This window comes from Hypomesus transpacificus, chromosome 4 (assembly GCF_021917145.1).
Source record: "Hypomesus transpacificus isolate Combined female chromosome 4, fHypTra1, whole genome shotgun sequence".
Taxonomy (NCBI): Eukaryota; Metazoa; Chordata; class Actinopteri; order Osmeriformes; family Osmeridae; genus Hypomesus; species Hypomesus transpacificus.
The window spans coordinates 147,277-168,944 of record NC_061063.1 but is presented as its reverse complement, the minus strand read 5'-3'; the positions used below and the strand labels follow the sequence as shown (position 1 = coordinate 168,944).

General features: G+C 47.8%; 1 protein-coding gene across 5 annotated transcripts; it reads left to right on the top strand.

Annotated features, from left to right (window-relative positions):
- Positions 1-210: 210 nt before the first annotated feature.
- On the top strand, positions 211-20,810 carry si:ch73-366l1.5 (FILIA-N KH-like domain-containing protein). 5 transcript variants are annotated; one of them, XM_047018898.1, is made up of 5 exons: positions 211-788; positions 13,671-13,962; positions 15,381-15,486; positions 16,932-17,003; positions 19,357-20,810. In XM_047018898.1, the coding sequence occupies exons 1-4, from the start codon at positions 432-434 to the stop codon at positions 16,963-16,965; spliced, it is 789 nt and encodes a 262-aa protein (XP_046874854.1). In that variant the 5' UTR covers positions 211-431; the 3' UTR covers positions 16,966-17,003; positions 19,357-20,810. The 5 variants fall into 5 exon arrangements, with proteins under 5 accessions (XP_046874854.1, XP_046874855.1, XP_046874853.1 ...); XM_047018899.1 differs by having other exon boundaries at positions 19,352-20,810; XM_047018897.1 differs by having other exon boundaries at positions 16,932-17,008.
- The last annotated feature ends 858 nt before the right edge of the window (positions 20,811-21,668 follow it).

Genomic DNA, 21,668 nt, shown 5'->3' with positions numbered 1-21,668 from the left:
CGCTGTTATAAAACGGATTAAGACCTAGCCTAGATGCTGGTGTAAAGCCCACGACAGCCTGTTTCGGATGCGGATATTCCCTGACTAGCGAGTTCACACGCACTTTAAGATTATTCATTTGCATTGCTACATTGTGAAGGGAATACCTCTTTAAAAAGGACGGCCTCTTCAAACGGGGCAGGTCTTCGAGACGTGACGCTCCGTTTTAAAGCACGATACGGTGCTTCAACGCGCAGGTTTATCTGGCCGTGTTTAGTGGAAGTGCACGAGATGCTCCACGGTGCGTGCAGGACTGTACTGTTGAGCTGAACACACACACGCTCCGTTTCCCTTAGCTACAAGAAGGAACACTTTTACAAACCCAAAACGGGAGCTTTAAATACATTCTAAACAAATAAGTGCCGCTAAAGCTTTTTTCGAATACCGCAAGGATGGACGCATCCATCATCATCCCAGCCATATTCTTCACTGTCGTTGCCGTCGTGGTGGCAGCCAAGTTTTTGAACAAGAAGAGCGAAGCACCGGCCGCGACAAAGAAAGGTCCCATCGAATATGCAGATATCATCCCACCTTCACGGGCCCTGGGAGTGGTGAAGCCCAAGGTAGAAGCGCCACCGGTCGTAGCGAAAAAAGAAGTTCAAGTTAAGGCCGAAGTCAAAGAAGTTGTCAAAGTCGCCCCTAAAGAGGAGCCCGTGGCTGTGGCCCCCGTTGTCGAGGAGGTTCCAGTTGTTGAGAAGCAGCCCGCTAAAGAGCCCGAAATTGTTCCCGAAATTGTGCCTGAGGTCCAGGTACGAACTCACGAGTGCTTGATGATTACATTACAATTACGTGCATTGACACAGGTTTTAAGTGCGCTATCCAACGCATTGATTTGTAACCTAGGATACATATGTGTTTTAAGACTAAACTGTTTGTCGATAACAGGAATTGGGTACGTTCCAAATGTTATCTCAATGGATAAAGGGTTAAAGAGTTATTTATCCGCGCTGGCGTTGTCAAATGCATCGCGAGCCAACCTCCCCGCCTCCACACACGCACGCAGTTTTAACAGTGTTGTGCTTAATACGTTTCGTAGGCCTACATCTCACAGACTTTATACCATAATTCAAATATAATTAATAATAATATATAATATAATATATTCCTACTCAGTTTTTCTCTCTTAGTCACTTATTACATCTATGTAAGCGCGAGTCGAGGAAGCCATGTAATGGGTACCCATTTGGCTGATGGTAGCGTTAGCATTCCACGGTAAGTGCCCCATCATGACCAGTAAGAAGTCAGGGCCACAGCTGCAGGTCTGGCCTGCAGAACGGGCTGCATTTAGTCTCCAAAGGTCAGTCATCAGTCCGACCCTCGCTGGGCTTATCCTGTCCCAGAGCCAAGAACTGCTGGTTCACTGACCTTTAGCCATTAAATAAGGCTCCATCTGGTGCCCCCAACCCAACCTCAAGCCCCCCTCCACCCCAAGTTCCTCCATCCAAGCCCCTCCACCCCAACCCCCCAACACACTGACCCCCTCCACTCACCAACCCCCCACACACTGACCCCTCCACCCCAACACCACACACACTGACCCCCTCCACTCACCAACCCCCCACACACTGACCCCCTCCACTCACCAACCCCCCACACACTGACCCCCTCCACTCACCAACCCCCCACACACTGACCCCTCCACCCCAACCCCCCACACACTGACCCCCTCCACTCACCAACCCCCCACACACTGACCCCTCCACCCCAACCCCCCACACACTGACCCCCTCCACTCACCAACCCCCCACACACTGACCCCTCCACCCCAACACCACACACACTGACCCCTCCACTCACCAACCCCCCACACACTGACCCCCTCCACCCCAACCCCCCACACACTGACCCCCTCCACCCCAACCCCAGCTCCTGACCAAACAGAAACTGCCATGCTCTGCAGTAAGATGAGACACTCACATGCCACCATGAAAAGCATTGGACACATCTATATTTGGTGGCAAACATATATGCTCTATATTTGCTCATGTGCAGCCAGCGCTGGGGCTGGGATTAGCCTCGCTGCACAGCTGGGACAGAAGAGAGAGCGAGCTGGGAGAGAGGACTGGGGTGGGTTGGTGTGTTGGGTGTACACATGCCCAGACTGGTAAAACTCTATGAAAGTTGTTTTTGCTGTAATGGCGCTGAATGTTGGGTGAAGTTTCCCTTGAGTTCTGTGGTAGGGATCTTCGTACTAAAGACTCCATGTCTGTCTGGTGTTCAGATTGCAGCAGAGATTCTCTAGCCACACACATTCACATGTGCTGTTCCTAGGGCCTGGCCCCATGCCCAGCCTCACACACCCACAGCCCCGACGCCATTATGTAAGCCCCCCCCCCCCCCCCCCCCCCCCAGCTGCTGGACTGTTTAACCTCTCCTTCTGCTGTGTACTGTGGTAGACCTTGTTACAACATGGGACCATATACATTGCACCATATCCAAGCCAAAGGGGCCTGTTTTTGTGGTCTTTTCTATGTCTATTCTAAGGGACATGTTTCTTGTGTGTGACTGTGTGAGGATATAAAAAGGGAGAGACCAAAGTGGCAGTGTCTTGTTGTGATCACAGGGTTAGTGTTGTGAGGGTTGTGATCACATGGTTAGTGTTGTGAGGGTTGTGATCACAGGGTTAGTGTGAGGGTTGTGATCACAGGGTTAGTGTGAGGGTTGTGATCACAGGGTTAGTGTTGTGAGGGTTGTGATCACAGGGTTAGTGTTGTGAGGGTTGTGATCACAGGGTTAGTGTGAGGGTTGTGATCACAGGGTTAGTGTGAGGGTTGTGATCACAGGGTTAGTGTTGTGAGGGTTGTGATCACATGGTTAGTGTTGTGAGGGTTGTGATCACATGGTTAGTGTTGTGAGGGTTGTGATCACAGGGTTAGTGTTGTGAGGGTTGTGATCACAGGGTTGGTGTTGTGAGGGTTGTGATCACAGGGTTAGTGTTGTGAGGGTTGTGATCACAGGGTTGGTGTTGTGAGGGTTGTGATCACAGGGTTGGTGTTGTGAGGGTTGTAATCACAGGGTTAGTGTTGTGAGAGTTGTGATCACAGGGTTAGTGTTGTGAGGGTTGTGATCACATGGTTAGTGTTGTGAGGGTTGTGATCACATGGTTAGTGTTGTGAGGGTTGTGATCACATGGTTGGTGTTGTGAGGTTTGTGATCACAGGGTTGGTGTTGTGAGAGTTGTGATCACAGGGTTAGTGTTGTGAGGGTTGTGATCACAGGGTTAGTGTTGTGAGGGTTGTGATCACAGGGTTAGTGTTGTGAGGGTTGTAATGTGTTGTGAGGGTTGTGATCACATGGTTAGTGTTGTGAGGGTTGTGATCACAGGGTTGGTGTTGTGAGGGTTGTGATCACATGGTTAGTGTTGTGAGGGTTGTGATCACAGGGTTAGTGTTGTGAGGGTTGTGATCACAGGGTTGGTGTTGTGAGGGTTGTAATCACAGGGTTAGTGTTGTAAGGGTTGTGATCACAGGGTTAGTGTTGTGAGGGTTGTGATCACATGGTTGGTGTTGTGAGGTTTGTGATCACAGGGTTGGTGTTGTGAGAGTTGTGATCACATGGTTGGTGTTGTGAGGTTTGTGATCACAGGGTTGGTGTTGTGAGAGTTGTGATCACAGGGTTAGTGTTGTGAGGGTTGTGATCACATGGTTGGTGTTGTGAGGTTTGTGATCACAGGGTTAGTGTTGTGAGGGTTGTGATCACAGGGTTAGTGTTGTGAGGGTTGTGATCACAGGGTTAGTGTGAGGGTTGTGATCACAGGGTTAGTGTGAGGGTTGTGATCACAGGGTTAGTGTTGTGAGGGTTGTGATCACATGGTTAGTGTTGTGAGGGTTGTGATCACATGGTTAGTGTTGTGAGGGTTGTGATCACAGGGTTAGTGTTGTGAGGTTTGTGATCACAGGGTTGGTGTTGTGAGGGTTGTGATCACAGGGTTAGTGTTGTGAGGGTTGTGATCACAGGGTTGGTGTTGTGAGGGTTGTGATCACAGGGTTGGTGTTGTGAGGGTTGTAATCACAGGGTTAGTGTTGTGAGAGTTGTGATCACAGGGTTAGTGTTGTGAGGGTTGTGATCACATGGTTAGTGTTGTGAGGGTTGTGATCACATGGTTAGTGTTGTGAGGGTTGTGATCACATGGTTGGTGTTGTGAGGTTTGTGATCACAGGGTTGGTGTTGTGAGAGTTGTGATCACAGGGTTAGTGTTGTGAGGGTTGTGATCACAGGGTTAGTGTTGTGAGGGTTGTGATCACAGGGTTAGTGTTGTGAGGGTTGTAATGTGTTGTGAGGGTTGTGATCACATGGTTAGTGTTGTGAGGGTTGTGATCACAGGGTTGGTGTTGTGAGGGTTGTGATCACATGGTTAGTGTTGTGAGGGTTGTGATCACAGGGTTAGTGTTGTGAGGGTTGTGATCACAGGGTTGGTGTTGTGAGGGTTGTAATCACAGGGTTAGTGTTGTGAGGGTTGTGATCACAGGGTTAGTGTTGTGAGGGTTGTGATCACATGGTTGGTGTTGTGAGGTTTGTGATCACAGGGTTGGTGTTGTGAGAGTTGTGATCACATGGTTGGTGTTGTGAGGTTTGTGATCACAGGGTTGGTGTTGTGAGAGTTGTGATCACAGGGTTAGTGTTGTGAGGGTTGTGATCACATGGTTGGTGTTGTGAGGTTTGTGATCACAGGGTTGGTGTTGTGAGAGTTGTGATCACAGGGTTAGTGTTGTGAGGGTTGTGATCACGTGGTTGGTGTTGTGAGGTTTGTGATCACAGGGTTGGTGTTGTGAGAGTTGTGATCACATGGTTGGTGTTGTGAGGTTTGTGATCACAGGGTTGGTGTTGTGAGAGTTGTGATCACAGGGTTAGTGTTGTGAGGGTTGTGATCACATGGTTGGTGTTGTGAGGTTTGTGATCACAGGGTTAGTGTTGTGAGGGTTGTGATCACAGGGTTAGTGTTGTGAGGGTTGTGATCACAGGGTTAGTGTGAGGGTTGTGATCACAGGGTTAGTGTGAGGGTTGTGATCACAGGGTTAGTGTTGTGAGGGTTGTGATCACATGGTTAGTGTTGTGAGGGTTGTGATCACATGGTTAGTGTTGTGAGGGTTGTGATCACAGGGTTAGTGTTGTGAGGGTTGTGATCACAGGGTTGGTGTTGTGAGGGTTGTGATCACAGGGTTAGTGTTGTGAGGGTTGTGATCACAGGGTTGGTGTTGTGAGGGTTGTGATCACAGGGTTGGTGTTGTGAGGGTTGTAATCACAGGGTTAGTGTTGTGAGAGTTGTGATCACAGGGTTAGTGTTGTGAGGGTTGTGATCACATGGTTAGTGTTGTGAGGGTTGTGATCACATGGTTAGTGTTGTGAGGGTTGTGATCACATGGTTGGTGTTGTGAGGTTTGTGATCACAGGGTTGGTGTTGTGAGAGTTGTGATCACAGGGTTAGTGTTGTGAGGGTTGTGATCACAGGGTTAGTGTTGTGAGGGTTGTGATCACAGGGTTAGTGTTGTGAGGGTTGTAATGTGTTGTGAGGGTTGTGATCACATGGTTAGTGTTGTGAGGGTTGTGATCACAGGGTTGGTGTTGTGAGGGTTGTGATCACATGGTTAGTGTTGTGAGGGTTGTGATCACAGGGTTAGTGTTGTGAGGGTTGTGATCACAGGGTTGGTGTTGTGAGGGTTGTAATCACAGGGTTAGTGTTGTGAGGGTTGTGATCACAGGGTTAGTGTTGTGAGGGTTGTGATCACATGGTTGGTGTTGTGAGGTTTGTGATCACAGGGTTGGTGTTGTGAGAGTTGTGATCACATGGTTGGTGTTGTGAGGTTTGTGATCACAGGGTTGGTGTTGTGAGAGTTGTGATCACAGGGTTAGTGTTGTGAGGGTTGTGATCACATGGTTGGTGTTGTGAGGTTTGTGATCACAGGGTTAGTGTTGTGAGGGTTGTGATCACATGGTTAGTGTTGTGAGGGTTGTGATCACATGGTTAGTGTTGTGAGGGTTGTGATCACATGGTTAGTGTTGTGAGGGTTGTGATCACAGGGTTAGTGTTGTGAGGGTTGTGATCACAGGGTTAGTGTTGTGAGGGTTGTGATCACAGGGTTAGTGTTGTGAGGGTTGTGATCACATGGTTAGTGTTGTGAGGGTTGTGATCACATGGTTAGTGTTGTGAGGGTTGTGATCACAGGGTTAGTGTTGTGAGGGTTGTGATCACAGGGTTAGTGTTGCTGGGTCTGGGGAGGCCAGGCTGGGTCTGGGTCTGGGTGTGGAGGGAGCAGGCTGGGCTGTGGCCCCAGTGACCCGTCTATGGTCAGACCTGGGTCGAAAAGTGGGGATGTGCTTGATTGGGGTCACTTAGAGTAATCCCATCCATGGAAGCAATGGAACAGTCCCAGAAGGTGCACACTGTGACATAAATCAAACTCACTTTGAGGTTGTTGATCTATGTTTTCTTTCCATTTACAGTATACTGGCCAATGTACAATAATAAACAGTCAGAAAAACGGGATGTGGTGCGTGTGCGAGGTTGTCAAGGGAACAAACGCCTTTGACTAGTCTGTCGAGAGGCTTGTCTCATTTGCCTCTCTCCCTGCCTTTATCAAGGTCCACTTTCACATCAACTTTCTGTTTTCAACAGGTCAATAAACATTTATTTTGTCGCTTCAAAAAACAAATAGATGATTCGAGTTATTGCTATGTTGTTATCTTGTAGTGAAGGCAGATATATTTTAGATTTGAATGCCAAATTGTTATTTTGTAGAATGAGGATCATTTAAATACGTACTGTATGGAGTATATATTTCGTATAACATAGGGAAAGAAGTACAGTAATTGTATTGTTTAAGCATTGTTTATGAAGCATGCAAATATAATGTGTATTCTGCAGATTGTACTGTGTTAATAGCTAGATAGAGAGAGCGAGATAGAGAGAGAGAGAGATGCAGGACAGAGAGCTGCTCCAACTTCAAGAATTAGCTACGCTGCAAGCCGTGTACTGAGGAATTTCGAGGCTTCTTCCTGTGTTAGGCGGTTACACACATTGCTCCCTGGCCAAAACACTCTCCCTCAAACACACTTGGCCCCTCTCCCGCCCGCCTGCCTGTGTCATGTAGCCTGCCTGTGTCATGTAGCCTGCCTGTGTCATGTAGCCTGGCTACATGTGTCATGTACTTAGTCTCCTCTCCTGTGTGGATGTGTGTAGAAGGTGCCCAGGGCAGGACTGGTGGTTGTGTTTGGGACCGTCCAAGCTCCCCCTCCACCTGAAGAACCAGCCTCTGTCCCACAGAACCCTCAGTGGGGGAAGCTCATGAATACCTGACCCTGCTGAAGGTTATGTAACACTTGACACTCTCCCTACCTCCAACATTCTCTGTGTACCTCTTGACTCTCTCTCTCTCTCTCTTTCTCACTCTCTCTTTCTCACTCTCTCTCTCTGTCTCTGTCTCTCTCTCTCTCTCTCTCTCTCTCTCTCTCTCTCTCTCTCTCTCTCTCTCTCCTGTCTCTCTCTCTCTCTCTCTCTCTCTCTCTCTCTCTCTCTCTCTCTCTCTCTGTCTCTCTGTGTCTCTCTCTCTCTCTCTCTCTCTCTCTCTCTCTCTCTCTGTCTCTCTCTCTCTCTCTCTGTCCTCTCTCTCTGTCTCTGTCTCTCTCTCTCTCTCTCTCTCTCTCTCTCTCTCTCTCTCTCTCCTCTCTCTCTTCCTCTCCTCCACTCTCATAAAGGACAGGGTATATCACACCTGATAGGAGAAGCTGTTAAGTCGGCAAACAGGTGTTTGAATATCTCCCTAGATACTATAGTTCCCATGACTGTCTCTACTGTGACACTGGTGTACACACACACACTCCCACAACACATGATAAACAAGCCCTAATACTGTAATATATAACCTGGTCAGCAGTCTTGGGAAATGTTCCCAGCAGCCAAACCACGATGAAGGAACGAGCAGTGTTCTACTCCAACAACAATGTGAGGGGGGGGTGAAAGGAGGAACACTGGCTGCTTGGCGTGTGTGTGTGTTAGAGTAGGTGCCACCTGTAGCACAGAAAGAGGAAGGAGCTGGAGGGAGGGTTAGTATGGTGACCAGTGAGATGGTGACCAGTAAGATAGTGGTCTGTAGGATGGTGGCCATGGTAACCAGTAGTATGTTCAAGTTCAAGTCTTTTATTGTCATATGCACAGAACAACACAGGGTCTGGGCACTGAAATTCTGGTCAAGGTGACCAGGAACATGGTGATCATGGTGACCAGGAACATGGTGACCATGGTGACCAGGAACATGGTGACCATGGTGACCAGTAACATGGTGATCATGGTGACCAGTAACATGGTGACCATGGTGACCAGTAACATGGTGACCATGGTGAACAGTAGTGACCAGAAAGATGGTGATGACGGACCATAGTGCCCAGTACAATGGTAAACACTAACCTCACCCCTCCCTCACCCACCTCAACACTAACCCTCCCACCCCCCACCACTGCCAGTGCCAGATCTAGCAGTGTGACCTTTGGACATGTGTTCTTGCATGTTTGCCTGTACTTAGATCTCTGATTACATGTTCCATAACCCTGACACACACACACCTGTTAGCATGACACACACTCCACACACCCACTACCTACAGGAAGAGCTACAGTCCTTCTCTATGTAGCCGGCTTGCTTATTATTGATGTATCAGATCAGTGCTAGCTCATCTTCAGACAAAATCCTACTCCCTTTTACTCCGTGACTTGATGTGGCACAAATGAGACAGATTCAAGCACTGAAACGGATAAGAATTGTGTAAATGTTTAGATAGTCATTCATAGTTTTTTATTATCCAGCCTGTTCTTTCTCTTGTTCTTTCTCACTCTTGTTCTTTCTCTCTCTCTCTCTCTCTCTCTCTCTCTCTCGTCTCTCTCTCTCTCTCTCTCTCTCTCTCTCTCTCTCTCTCTCTCTCTCTCTCTCTCTCTCTCTCTCTCTCTCTCTCTCTCTCTCTCTCTCACTCTCTCACTCTCTCTCAATCTACCTTACTCTGATGTAGTTCCACATCTTAGAGCCTCTTGGTGTTGTACTTAACCATACATGGACATGTGTACTCACAGCTCACACGTACACACACACACATGCACGTACACACACACACACACACACACACACACACACACAGCAGCAGCTGCAGCTGGTCATTTGTCACATGAAGCAACACAGTACAGTTAAAGTTACGGTCTATATGGAAGTCAAGATGGCCGCTGGCAGGGTATTTTGGTATTGGGGTGTACTTTCTGGTCCTACAGATCGTCCTGTACTGTTCTGTTCTGGGCTGCATGATGTTGCCCTGGAAACAGGAGCTCCAGGGTGGCTGAGGGTCCTAATGCTGGGCTATCCTGCCGGGTGCCTGAAAACACCATATGTTGTCTCTGGGGAACACTCACCAACACTTTGGTCTGACGACAGTTGTTTAGGTTCCCATGTGTGATGATGGGAAGTCCAAATATGGGCACCAGTATGTGTACAGTGGTGTATGTATGTTCCTAGGACATTCTGTCTTCTAACAGTAGCCCGCGATGGAATCTGAGGGGCTTTGCTCTGATTGGTCACAATCTGAGGTCTGGGCTGACCTACCTCCTTTTGGTATTTCCCCCCCTTGTGCCTCCCTCCTTCTCACTCTCTCTCTCTCTCCTTTGCTCTCTCTTCCCAGCTCCCTCTCTCTGCACCTCACTCTTTCTCCACTCCTCACTACCTAGCCAATGTTCTACTTTTCTACCTCTCTCTTTCCTTACTTGACTCTTTCTTTGTCTAACATTTCCCTCCCTCGTCTTTCTCCTTTACCTTCCTGTCTCCCTTCATCCTTCCTTCCTTCCCTGCCTCCCTGGGCTAGCGCCACCCCCCCCCCCTTTCATCTCTCTCTCTTTATCTTTCTCTCGCTTCATCCTTTCATCTCTCTCTTTCTGTTTTCTCCATCCCTACCATCCTCCTCCTCCCTCCCTTCACACCCCAAGGTCCCAGGCCTGGGACTGATGGCCTGCTCTGGCCATGTTGGGTCAGGGTGAAGCTGGCTGAGTCACTGCTCAGGAACGAGGGAGGAAGAACAGCCAGGAAAGGAGGACTAGCTAGCATGAAAAACAAGAGGGTGAGGAAGGGAGGGAGGGAGCGAAAAGGGAGGGAATGTGGGCGGGGGAAAGGGGTAAAAAAGGTTGAGAAAAAGATATCGGGCATGGAGTGAGAATTGTTTAGAGAGGTAAGAAAGGGAGAGAAAAGGGCAGAAAGTGGCAGAGAGAGATAGACAGAGACAGAGTGCATGTGAGAGATATTCCCTTGCTGAAAGGGAATATCTATCTTGTTAGCTAGCACCCTGTAGAAGCTAGCTAACAACCAGTCTTTGTGTGAGCCAGCGACAGGCCAGAGGGACAGCTTCCTGAACCTGCCCAAGCCGCTGCTGCTGCTGCATGTGGACAGCACTGAGTAGCCCCACCTGCAATCCCCACCATGTCCTCTTGGTCTCATGGTAGACGTTCTGTCCTCCGTAAGACCAACAGGACCTAATTGAGATATGTGTTTGATAGGGCTTGTTCCCAAACAGTCGCATCAGCCAAGCCCACGTGTTCAGGTGTTGGTATGTGCAGTATGAAGGAAGTCCTGGGTGCGGCTCCTTCCTGTTGCCTTGCTTTACTCACGGCCCTGTGTGTGGGTGTGTGTGTGTGGGTGTTTGTGTGTGGGTGTGTGTTGTCCTCCTGTTTACAGACCGTGTTGACTGTGAACATGGAGACACACATTATTAAACTAATGATCGGATGTGAATGATGTCTTGGTATCCTTATGACCAGTGGGACTCGATCCTGTGACTGTTTAGTCTAAACAGCCTTCATGCTGAGCTAAAGCCAAGTCCGTCCTTTCAGTGGCGATGTCACAATTTCCACAATGGTGTGGGATAGTGTTCCAGATGTCACACACACACACACACTGTGGCCATTGACTGCCAGCACACTAAGACTCTGTGTCTCTATGAGTATGTACTTTGTTCGTTTGTCCAATGTGTGGGTCTTTTCTACAACATAACACACGTGACCAGTACAGGGATCAAACTAGGGAGTCACAGACTGGTCCACCTGAACCACCCCTGTACCACACAGAGGAGCAACACTACTGCTAGCAACATGCAGGTCTGCTGGGGTTTCATTCATGGATGATCTCTCACACTCGCAGGAGTGTGTGTGTGTGTGTGTGTCAGAGAACAATGTTTCGCATGTGCCCAGAGAAAACAAAGACAGTGGGGGAAGAGGTGATTATTCTTCTCCAGATGTCTTGGCCTGCTGTCCATATCCCTCAGCCTCTACATCAGCCTTTACCTCAGCCTCTACTCTTCTGCCTCATCTTCAACTTCAGCCTCTAACTCACCCCTCAGCCTCTACCGAAACTTCTATAACTCACCCCTCAACTTCAGCCTCTAACTCAGCCACAGTCCCTGGCTCTACCTCAGCCTCCAGCCTCAGTCCTAGCCTCTGCCCTGCCCTGCCCCAAACCTGTCCCAGCCCCCTCTTTCGGTCTAATGTTGCGTGAGGGGGCCTTGGCAGGTAACCAGTGGGTCACATATTGAAAGCCTTAACAGTCCTCCAGCAGCTTGCTAAGCCTCTTGTGAACAGCTAGACTTTCACACTGCCCACCTTGTTGAGCCCCTGCCTCTGATTAAACCCTCACTCTGTCTTCGTCCCTGCCTCATGTTCTACCCTGCCTCCCTTCCTAACTCTGCCCCTGTTTCTGCCTGCAAAAGCGATTTCAAAAAATGCTCACCAGATAACTTTTTGGAACATATAAGGTGAAAGTGTTTTTTTTTGTTTTTGTTTGTTGATATATCCTATAGATCCGTCTAAAGATACCAGCAGTGTTTTTAGAATGGCCTTTGTTTAATGAGTCTGTGTGTGTGTCTGTGTGTGTGTGTCTCTCTGTCTGTCTGTCTGTGTGTGTGTGTGTGTATTTCAGTGTTTAATGCCGCAGGAATTCAGAAGCAGAGTCAGCCAGTTGGTCAACCTGCTAAATGGATGCCATTCCAGTGTCTGGGTGTGAGTGTGTGTGTGTGTGTGTCGGTGGTTAGAGAGTGACCTGTCTGGTAGGCATGGTGATATCTGGATAGGTTCTGATCCAACTTCTATATTCTAATCAATATCTTGTCTAATAGATAATATCTGTCTTGCTCTATCTCTCTCTCTCTGTCTCTCTCTGTCTTCCTCTCTTGCTCTCAATATCTTTAAAGTATCAGAGATGGAACAGAGTAGTATCTGTCTGCATACTCAGCACTTAATGGGGGCAACAGATGCTTCTGCACAGAACCCAGAGAGGTGGGGCGCTTAGAGGTTAGGGTGTGGGTGTGTGTGAGTGTTCTAAACTGTCAGTACCAGGCAGTTTCTTTGCTGAGAGAGGGTGGTGCAGGGTAGGGGGGTGAAGAGGTCTGTGTTTGTCTCAGTGTCAAACCCAGATGCACAGTAAAGGCAGAGAGCCACTAAGACAAGCAGGTTACAGTGATCTGGGACTGACAAACACTTGACACTTGACTCACTTTGATCTTGAACCAAGCCTAGCCTCCATGTATGACAGGGGCCTTTGGGTCGAATATAATCAAGTGTCCATATTTAGAAGCTGGACTATTTGGGGAATGGAGCTTAATCCAGTATTGACCTCTTTATCTTCACGCTCCACTGGGCTGGCCAAGGGACATTTAGTAAACACACACGAGCCAGATCAATCTCAGAGTCTGGGCCTATACATATACAATACAGTGAATCCTCAATCTGAGTGTTTCCATGTGAACCGTTCAGGAGTCTTCAATTCACCATAAACAACATCGAGTACGCTACGATCTGTTGTGTCACATGAACATGTACAAGATAGAGCCCGACCGATAAAGGATTTTTAAGGCCGATACCGATAAGAATATTTGGTGATTTTAAAATCCGATAGTCCGATCTCTTGGCCGATATATATACATATATAAATACAAATCCAGAAACGCATAACAAAACAAACTGATTTCCCTAACATTTGTTATTTGTAGTTTACATTTAGTCATTTTTAGCAGATGCTCTTATCCAGAGCAACTTACAGTAAGTACAGGGACATTCCCCGAGGCAAGTAGGGTGAAGTGCCAAGGACAAGTGCCATGACAACGTCATTTTGCACGACCGGTAATCGAACCGGCAATCTTTTAGTTAATAGCCCGATTTCATAACCGAGTCCTCACAAAAATAATATGACAATGCAGTTTAAAAATAAACTTGTTTGTTTTATTGTCACAACAGAACAGAGGAACATCAAAATATATTGAAGTTCTGATGTATAAAAATAAACTTAAGAAGAAGAAATGAAACTTAAAGTCCTTTGAACAAAAACACAACAACCACCAACATAAAAAAGAAAAAGAAAAAAACATTTATCGGCCATTATAAATGCCAATGCTGATAATTTGGAAAAAATGCCCAATATCAGCCGATAATATCGGCCCGCCGATATATTGGTCGGGCTCTAGGACAAGACATGTTTTACGCTTAACCAGTAAACTAAGAATGTTGCACTGCTCTAAACTAGCTTCCACCAAACTAACAATAGGAAACATATGTGTGGCATGTTTTATATCTGACCTATTACATACACTGACATACCTGTGCCCCATCTCTCCCCTCTCCAGCATGTTCCAGAGCCAGAGCCTGTTCCAGAGCCCATCGTAGAACCTGTTCCAGAACCAGTTCCAGAACCAGAACCAGAGGTTCTTGCCCCAGAACCAGAGGTCCTTGCCCCAGAACCAGAGCCAGAGGTTGAACCCATCCCGGAGCCTGAGGCGGTCCCTGTGGCCCCAGTAGAGGAGCCCCTCCCTGATCTCATCCTAGAACCTGAGCCCGTAGCTGTGGTGGAGGAGGTGATCGCAGAACCGGAGCCTGTCTCAGAACCAGAACCAGAACCAGTGGACATAGAGCACAACGGTGAGAAGGAAATCCAATGTCCTTAGTACCTGTTTCTCTTCTCCTCCTCTCCTCTCCTCCTCCACACCTCTCCTCCTCCACACCTCTCCTCCTCTCCTCTCCTCCTCCACACCTCTCCTCCTCTCCTCTCCTCCTCTCCTCTCCTCCTCCACACCTCTCCTCCTCTCCTCTCCTCCTCCACACCTCTCCTCCTCTCCTCTCCTCCTCCACACCTCTCCTCCTCTCCTCCTCTCCTCTCCTCCTCCACACCTCTCCTCCTCCTCCTCTCCTCTCCTCTCCTCCTCCTCCCCTCCTCCTCCCCTCTCCTCTCCTCCCCTCTCCTCTGCAGACAGCATTCAGGCCATAGCTGGCTCCATGTTGTTCTTCTATTCTGTAGCTGAAGGGCCCATGGGCTTCTGAGAGGCTGTCCCCACTTTGCCTGACTAGAATGAGTGTTTCCTGAAAACAGGACCACATTGTCCTCAGAAAAGACCTACTGGTAATAGAAGAGGAACTACAGGTTCTACAGCTTCTAACTACATGGTTACAAACAAACTGGGGCTTTGGGCAACAGAGAAGGATTATTCTGTTGGTCGCACTCTCTGACCGAGATTTACCCAGGATTAGGATTAGGAGGCTTTGTTAAAAAGATGTTAGGATCCAAACTCACCATTGACACATGTTTAGTACACAGCAAGTTTCAGCAAGCAGGACATTTATTTTTTATAAATTACTAATCCATCAAATGTAACCGTTATCTATATTGTGGTCTTTATTTATACAATCATACTTTTGCACATTCTGATTTCTCAGTATAAGTGTTTTCTCACACTACAAACATGAGACACATACAACTGTCTTCGTCACAGAAACATGCACAATGTTTAGCTGAAACATTGAATAGCTGAATCAGTGTTATCATATTCACTTATGTTATATATTGATGTTTACATGTGATTATGTTATTTTGGCGTCAGGTTCATCGATTGGCCTCCACTCTGACCTCTGACCTTTCAGAGCTGTTTGTGTTTGACGGAGTGTTAAATAAACCCAGAGCCTCCTGTTCCTGCTACATCACACGCCTCGGACAGCTGTGTGCTGGGATCTGATCTCTCTCTCTGTCTCTCTCTCTGTCCTGCTGTGTTTCGTCTTGTTTTCCCTCTCTCTCTCTCTCTCTCTCTCTCTCTCTCTCTCTCTCTCTCTCTCTCTCTCTCTCTCTCTCTCTCTCTCTCTCTCTCTCTCTCTCTCTCTCTCTCTCTCTCTCTCTCTCTCTCTCTCGCTGTTTTGTCTTGTTCTCCTATCTCTCTCTATATCTCTCTCTGTCTCTCTTTCTTCCGTCTCTCAGCCTAAACCAACCCCAACACGTGTGTGTGTGTGTCTTCTATCATCCTGGTCTGTATGTTAACCGGGTTCCTTATGTGTGTGTGTGTGTGTTTCAGACGTGGCTGCAGCTGAGGACAGCGTGACTCCTAAGTTCACCCCCGGCAAGAAGAAGAGCAAGTTTGAGAAGCTCATGACCAAGGAGGAGATGGAGGAGGAACAGAGGTACCCTTCCACAGCAGCATGACAGCAGCATGACTCTAACCTCTTCAAAAACATGCCAATGCAGTTAAACTCCTCCTGTCTTCCACTTTTCCGTCATTCCATCCACATCACCATCCACTCTTCCTCTTCCTTGACGTGTGTGTGTGTGTGTGTGTGTGGGAGGGGGCCCTCCTCTCTCTTCCCATCCCAGTTTCCTGTCTGTATCTTTGATTCCATGTTTGTAGACTTGCTGTTAGCAGACAGCTTCAGCTAAACAACTTGGATGTTTTGACATGAATTGACTTCAAGTCCTCTCCCCCCCTGACTTGTGTGTGTGTTTAACGTATGAGGAGCTGCAACATTAACAGATTGTGGGTTTTGACTTTAATTCTCCAGTCAGGGGAGTTCCTGTCTCCAGCTCCCTGATTGGAGGACTCTGTTTTCTTGTCCTCCAGCAGAAATGGAGTCTGGCTCCTAAAATATCTACCAGACCTGGCAGTGATGTTTTACTTTTTCCCATAGAGAGGAAGGGGAAAAGAGAAGGAATAAATGGGGGGGGTCAGAAGACGGAGCGGTTAGGGAATCGGGCTATTAATCAGAAGGTTGCTGGTTCAATTCCCAGACGTGCCAAATGACGTTGTGTCCTTGGGCAAGGCACTTCACCCTACTTGCCTCGGGGGGAATGTCCCTTTACTTACTGTAAGTCGCTCTGGATAAGAGCTTCAGCTAAATGTAAAAATGTAAATGAGAGAGGAGTGAAGAAATAGAGAGAGGGAAAAAGTTTTAAACACTGTTTGAGTTGCGAGGTTTAAAGGCCAACATACCAGAAGCACTTTGAAGGGGAATGCAGAAATCCTGCCAGATCCAAATCCAGGTTTATATCCCGTCAACATTACACCACTCTTGGGTAGCTTCAACACTGCCCCTTAGTGTGTAAGGAAGGAAGGAAGGAAGGAAGGAAGGAAGGAAGGAAGGAAGGAAGGAAGGAAGGAAGGAAGGAAGGAAGGTGAAAGTACAATGCAACCCCCTGCCCCCCATCACCATCACCTATCACTGTTCTCCTCTCACTACTGCTTTCTCTTCTGAAGGACCATCCAGTCCATGTCAACATGCTGACATATTAGCCCTGTGAATGTTTTAACCCGGCCCCACCCTTGAGCTCAAGCTGATTTAACATCCCCGTTAATATCCCCCGTTTAATGTCCCCCGTTTAATATCCCCCGTTTAATATCCCCCGTTTAATATCCCCGGTCCAAACCAAACCTCCCACTTCCAGTTCCATCTTATGATAGGGTTTTCCTTGTTCTCTAAAAATACTATCAGGACAAAACATGTGAACCCAATTAAATATGGATGAGGGCCAAGTTTGTTTCTGTGTGTAGGTACTAATGTGCGAGCGGGTGTGTGTATGTGTAACAGAGTCGTTGTGTGTGTGTAACAGCTCTCATCCTGCGTTTATTTTCCAGGATAGAGCTCACGTCCGATCTTACTTCTCTCTAAGCACCGTCTCCCAGAATGTGTTAGGAAGAAAGGAGAGGGTAAGGTGCGTCATTGAACCCCCCCCCCCTCAGTCTCCTGCCCCCTCAGTCTCCTGCCCCCCCCCCCCCCCCCGTTCAGTCTCCTACACCCACTCTCTTATAGAAATAAACCCAACCTGCCCCTCACTAGCCTCCACGTCCTCTCTCTGCCCCTCACCTGCCTCCCCGTCCTCTCTCTGCCCCTCACCTGCCTCCCCATCCTCTCTCTACCCCTCACTAGCCTCCACGTCCTCTCTCTGCCCCTCACTAGCCTCCACGTCCTCTCTCTGCCCCTCACCAGCCTCCCCGTCCTCTCTTTGCCCCTCACCAGCCTCCCCGTCCTCTCTCTGCCCCTCACCAGCCTCCCCATCCTCTCTCTGCCCCTCACCAGCCTCCCCGTCCTCTCTCTGCCCCTCACTAGCCTCCCCGTCCTCTCTCTGCCCCTCACCAGCCTCCCCGTCCTCTCTCTGCCCCTCGCCAGCCTCCCCGTCCTCTCTCTGCCCCTCACTAGCCTCCCCGTCCTCTCTCTGCCCCTCTGCTTGCCCCACACATCAGCCCGCCACCCTCTGAGCTCATGGGAAGAGATGGAAAGTGACACAGATGTGGGTCAGTGGATCTGTGCTGGAGGCGTGGGGATTCAGAAAAAACCTCCAGTAGAAGGGACTGGTCATATAGGAAGCTCTCTTTCTTTCTTTCTCTCTTGCTCTCTCGCTTGTTTTCTCTTTTTCACACACACACGCACGCACACACACACACACACACACACACACAGACACAGATACCAGAGGGGAAAGACATCAGCTATTCGTCAGTGACAAAGCCTCATTCTTCCTCTCCTAACAAGAGTGCCAGAGGGAAGGGATGATGAATAGACGGGCTGGAATCAGACCTGCTGCCTCATATCACTCAGACCTGCCCTCAGATGGGGGTCAAGTTACTTTGAATGTAACAAGCAGTAGTCTAATCCAGGAAATTACATGTTTACCATATAGTTTATTGTTTTTTTGTAAGTCTCGCTGACTGCACTAAGCCAAGAATGGGGTTAATAAAGTTTTAATTGTATTGAATTGCTTCTAGCATGGCCAGTGTCAGACGTGGAGCGAGAGGTTCTATATTTATATCACACAGGAGACAACTGCTCTGGACTCTATAGGCCCTATAGTATAGGGTTAGGGTTAGTCAGACCTATAGTATAGGGGCAGTGTAGAACAGGTGTCTGAGTGCCGTCTGACAGATATCCTATGTCATATATTCTACTGACAGCTTTACCACACATCAGCTTTACTGTACTGTACGGTACACGCACACACACACACACGCACACATACATACACACGCACGCACACACACACACACACACGCACACACGCTGGAAGGCCCGACAGCTGTAGGTCTTGGTATTATTATTACTCCTCAATGTGAGTTTAGTTCCGCTGAGATCAGAGCTTCATTACCTTTGTTACTGTCTTGTTTTATTTTGTTTATTTAGCATAAACATTTATAACCAATGACCACATTTCAAAGAGAGACATATTGTGAGCCATGCGGTATTGCGAGATACCGCAAATACATATTTTTGTATTATTAATATAATAAACATCTTGAAAAAAAGTCAAACAAACATCGTTATGTGGCTACAATCATACTTTTTGCATAGGCCTAAAGAAGGAACACGTGGAAAGCTAGAAGGATGTAGCAGGGCTCCCCCTGGTGGACACATTGATGTAAAGACAAGGAATATATATTAGGGGGCTTTCCCAGATACAGTCCTTCAGACAGTAGCAGGCTCACAGTATAGAGTGTTTTTTCCTTCAGTTTCTCCTCTGTTGTTTCTGCTGTCCTCTCTGTCGGACTGGACATCTCAAGGGCGGGGCCCTGTGTAGCATGCTTTGGGGAAGGGTGGGGGTGGTGGTGGAGGGGGCTATGGTAGGTGGGGGTGGTGGTGAAGGGGGCTATGGTAGATGGGGGTGGTGGTGCCTGAATCTTCCTCTGGTGTCTGACTCTGGTCACTGGGTTCTGACGCTTCTAAACCCTGCATGCTGCCTGCTAACCTAACTTCACAAACCATGGTGAGTGGTCCCTCTCTGATTATCTCTCTCTCTCACCCTCTACCTCTGTTTCTTTCTCTGTCTCTTTCTCTCTGTTTGCCTATCTGCCCCTTGTTCTCTCTCTCTCTTTCTGTCTCACTAACCCAAAATAACTGTACATACTCTTGTTAGTAAGTCACTCTGGATAAGAGCGTCTGCTAAATGACTATATGTTAGTATTTATATTACCACTGAGAAATTGTGTCAAACATAAGTAGGAAGTCGAGGTGTGGTTGAGACATGACGTTAATCTAGAATGTTCTGTCTCCCCCTTTTGACCAGAGCAGCTGAATAAGACATCGATGGAGCGTCAACCTTTACTCTCTCTCTCTCCCCCTCTCTCTTCCCCTCCCTCTCTCCCTCCCTCCCCCTCTCTCTCACTTGTTCTTTTTTACATCTCTCTCTCTTTCTTTCTTTTCTGTCTTGAAGACCGATCGTTGAAGAGCCAACGCAAAGATCATCTCAAACTCTGTTGCTCGTCTGTCCCCCATTCTGCCTATACGGAAGATAACCTCTCCTTGTCTGTCGTCCTTTATATCCTCTCTTTATCCATCTGGATGTAAAAGGGCACCGCTTAAGTACCAGCCTGTTAATAGCAAACTGAATTACAAACACACCAGTGTGCCTGTATGCGTTGTCTTTTCCCTCTGTTCGCTGTCTGGGGTGTAGTCGTTAGCTAGAATAGAGGTTAGAACATGAATCCAACTCACTCAACTTAAGGGAGCTTGTTTTCTCTGACCACAGGAAGAGCTAGTGAGACCAGGGGCGTGTCCAGACATTTTATTGATATTGGGGTGGCCAATCAGATTTCAGGGGTGGCCCGTCCACTCTAGGCCACTCCCTGAACACGCCACAGAGTGAGACCTCCCCAACATGAATCTGTCTGGGGAAGGTCTGAAGGTAAACATTAGTCATGGTCACAAAACATATTTTTATGTGTACGGTTAGAGTCTAGATCTACCGCTGTCAAGTGAGGGAAACGCAACCGGTGCTTTGACAGTAAGACGTGGTCAGTCTCCATGATGGAGGTTGGGGATCGGGAAAGAGTCAGTGTCATATTTTTCTTTTTTGTGTTTTCGCTTTGTTATATAGCCCTAATTATGAAGCTGTGATCTTAACAAGAGACATGTGATGATGGACATGTGAAGGTAAATCACCAGTCCAACCCCCCCCCTGTCTGTAAACTCTCTACTGCCACCCATAGGACATCTACTGAACTGCATAACATACATGCCAGTCATCACTATTGGTTGTAAGCATTCGTACACTAATCCGTGCTCAGATGTTTCAAAACTCCAGAGCAGTAGTCTATAGGTGTGGCACAACCGTTATGAGAATGGCCACCTTGTGCCAAAGGATCTGTGGAAATACTCTGCAGGAAAGAACACAGTGTTACTAACACAGTGTTAGGCTAGTCCTGTCTGGGAGATGTCGTTCTGATATCTTGAGATGGCAAATCTCTTTTTCTCTCCTCAGCTCTCCTATCCATGTCTGTCCCACTCCTGAGTCACTTTACATGTAACCAATGCACACTGACAATGAATGGGGTTCTTTCTCCCAGTATGGGACTGGAGTGTTTGTAAGTAGAATGGTGAAAAATAAAACAAATTATACTATGCAAAAAAAGTGGCATAAATGTATGAGAAACCATAGTGATTTTGTAGAGAGTTTGTTTTGTAGTTCTTTTATTGGGAGGGCTTTTGTAAACTCTTGATAATTAAAAGCCTGTTTGTCTGAAAAACCAATGTTGCTTCTGTTCTTTTGTTGACATAAAACATGTATCAAGCTAACAAACAAACTAAACGGACTGAGGGTGATATTCCACCACCATCACCTCATCTGATGGTCCGATTTCCATTCAAAAGTAATAGCAGCAGATAATAACAATCAAACAAACCATTTAAACTACAGTTCTGTGTCTTGAGGGGTACTGTTCCCAGGACACCTGGAGACGTCCTGTTGAAGTAGGCTGAAGGTAAACCTGACTCCCACTCCTCTCCTGTGCCCGTTTTCAACAACACCTGTAAGGGCTTAGCAGTGCGTAGTGCAGTAGTATAATAGTATAAACAGAACAGTATGTGTACAATCCTAACAGCTGGCACTGCACGGCATTTGAAGGGCGTATGTTTTGTACTACAGTGCAGCACAAGATGCCTGGTAGGTGGTGGTAACTGGTGGCATATACCATCATTACAGATGGCCCTGTAGAGCTTAGTTTAGTTTGTTTTTACCTGGGTGTGGCACAAACAGCCTGGTATGTGGTGGTAACAGGTGTGTGTTTGTTTTGTGTCAGGGTGCAGCAGGAGCAGCTGGCTGCCATCTTCCAGCTGCTGAGAGCCAATCAGGAGGCCCTGGAGGTGACGGAGGGAGAGATGGAGGAACAACTCAAATTGTACACTCTTTAGCCAGCTACCAGGAATGGCCGAAGGCAGAGAGAGAGAGAGTTGTTTAGTCATTATGTGTGTTCGACTTCATGCAGCGCCGGCGGCGCCTACTTGAAGCAGTGAATGCCATTGACTGCTTCAAGTCAGCCAGCTACGGACGGCTGTTGGCGCCGCCGCCGCTGCATGAAGTCGAACGTACCTAATGTTATCTCAGG

What these genes read in the sequence shown, in the direction of transcription:
- si:ch73-366l1.5 (XM_047018898.1), top strand. Translation starts at nt 432, where the DNA reads ATGGACGCATCCATCATCATCCCAGCCATATTCTTCACTGTCGTTGCC. An exon ending in AAATTGTGCCTGAGGTCCAG is followed by an intron (nt 789 to 13,670) that starts GTACGAACTCAC and finishes TCCCCTCTCCAG; the next exon opens with CATGTTCCAGAGCCAGAGCC. An exon ending in AGTGGACATAGAGCACAACG is followed by an intron (nt 13,963 to 15,380) that starts GTGAGAAGGAAA and finishes TGTGTGTTTCAG; the next exon opens with ACGTGGCTGCAGCTGAGGAC.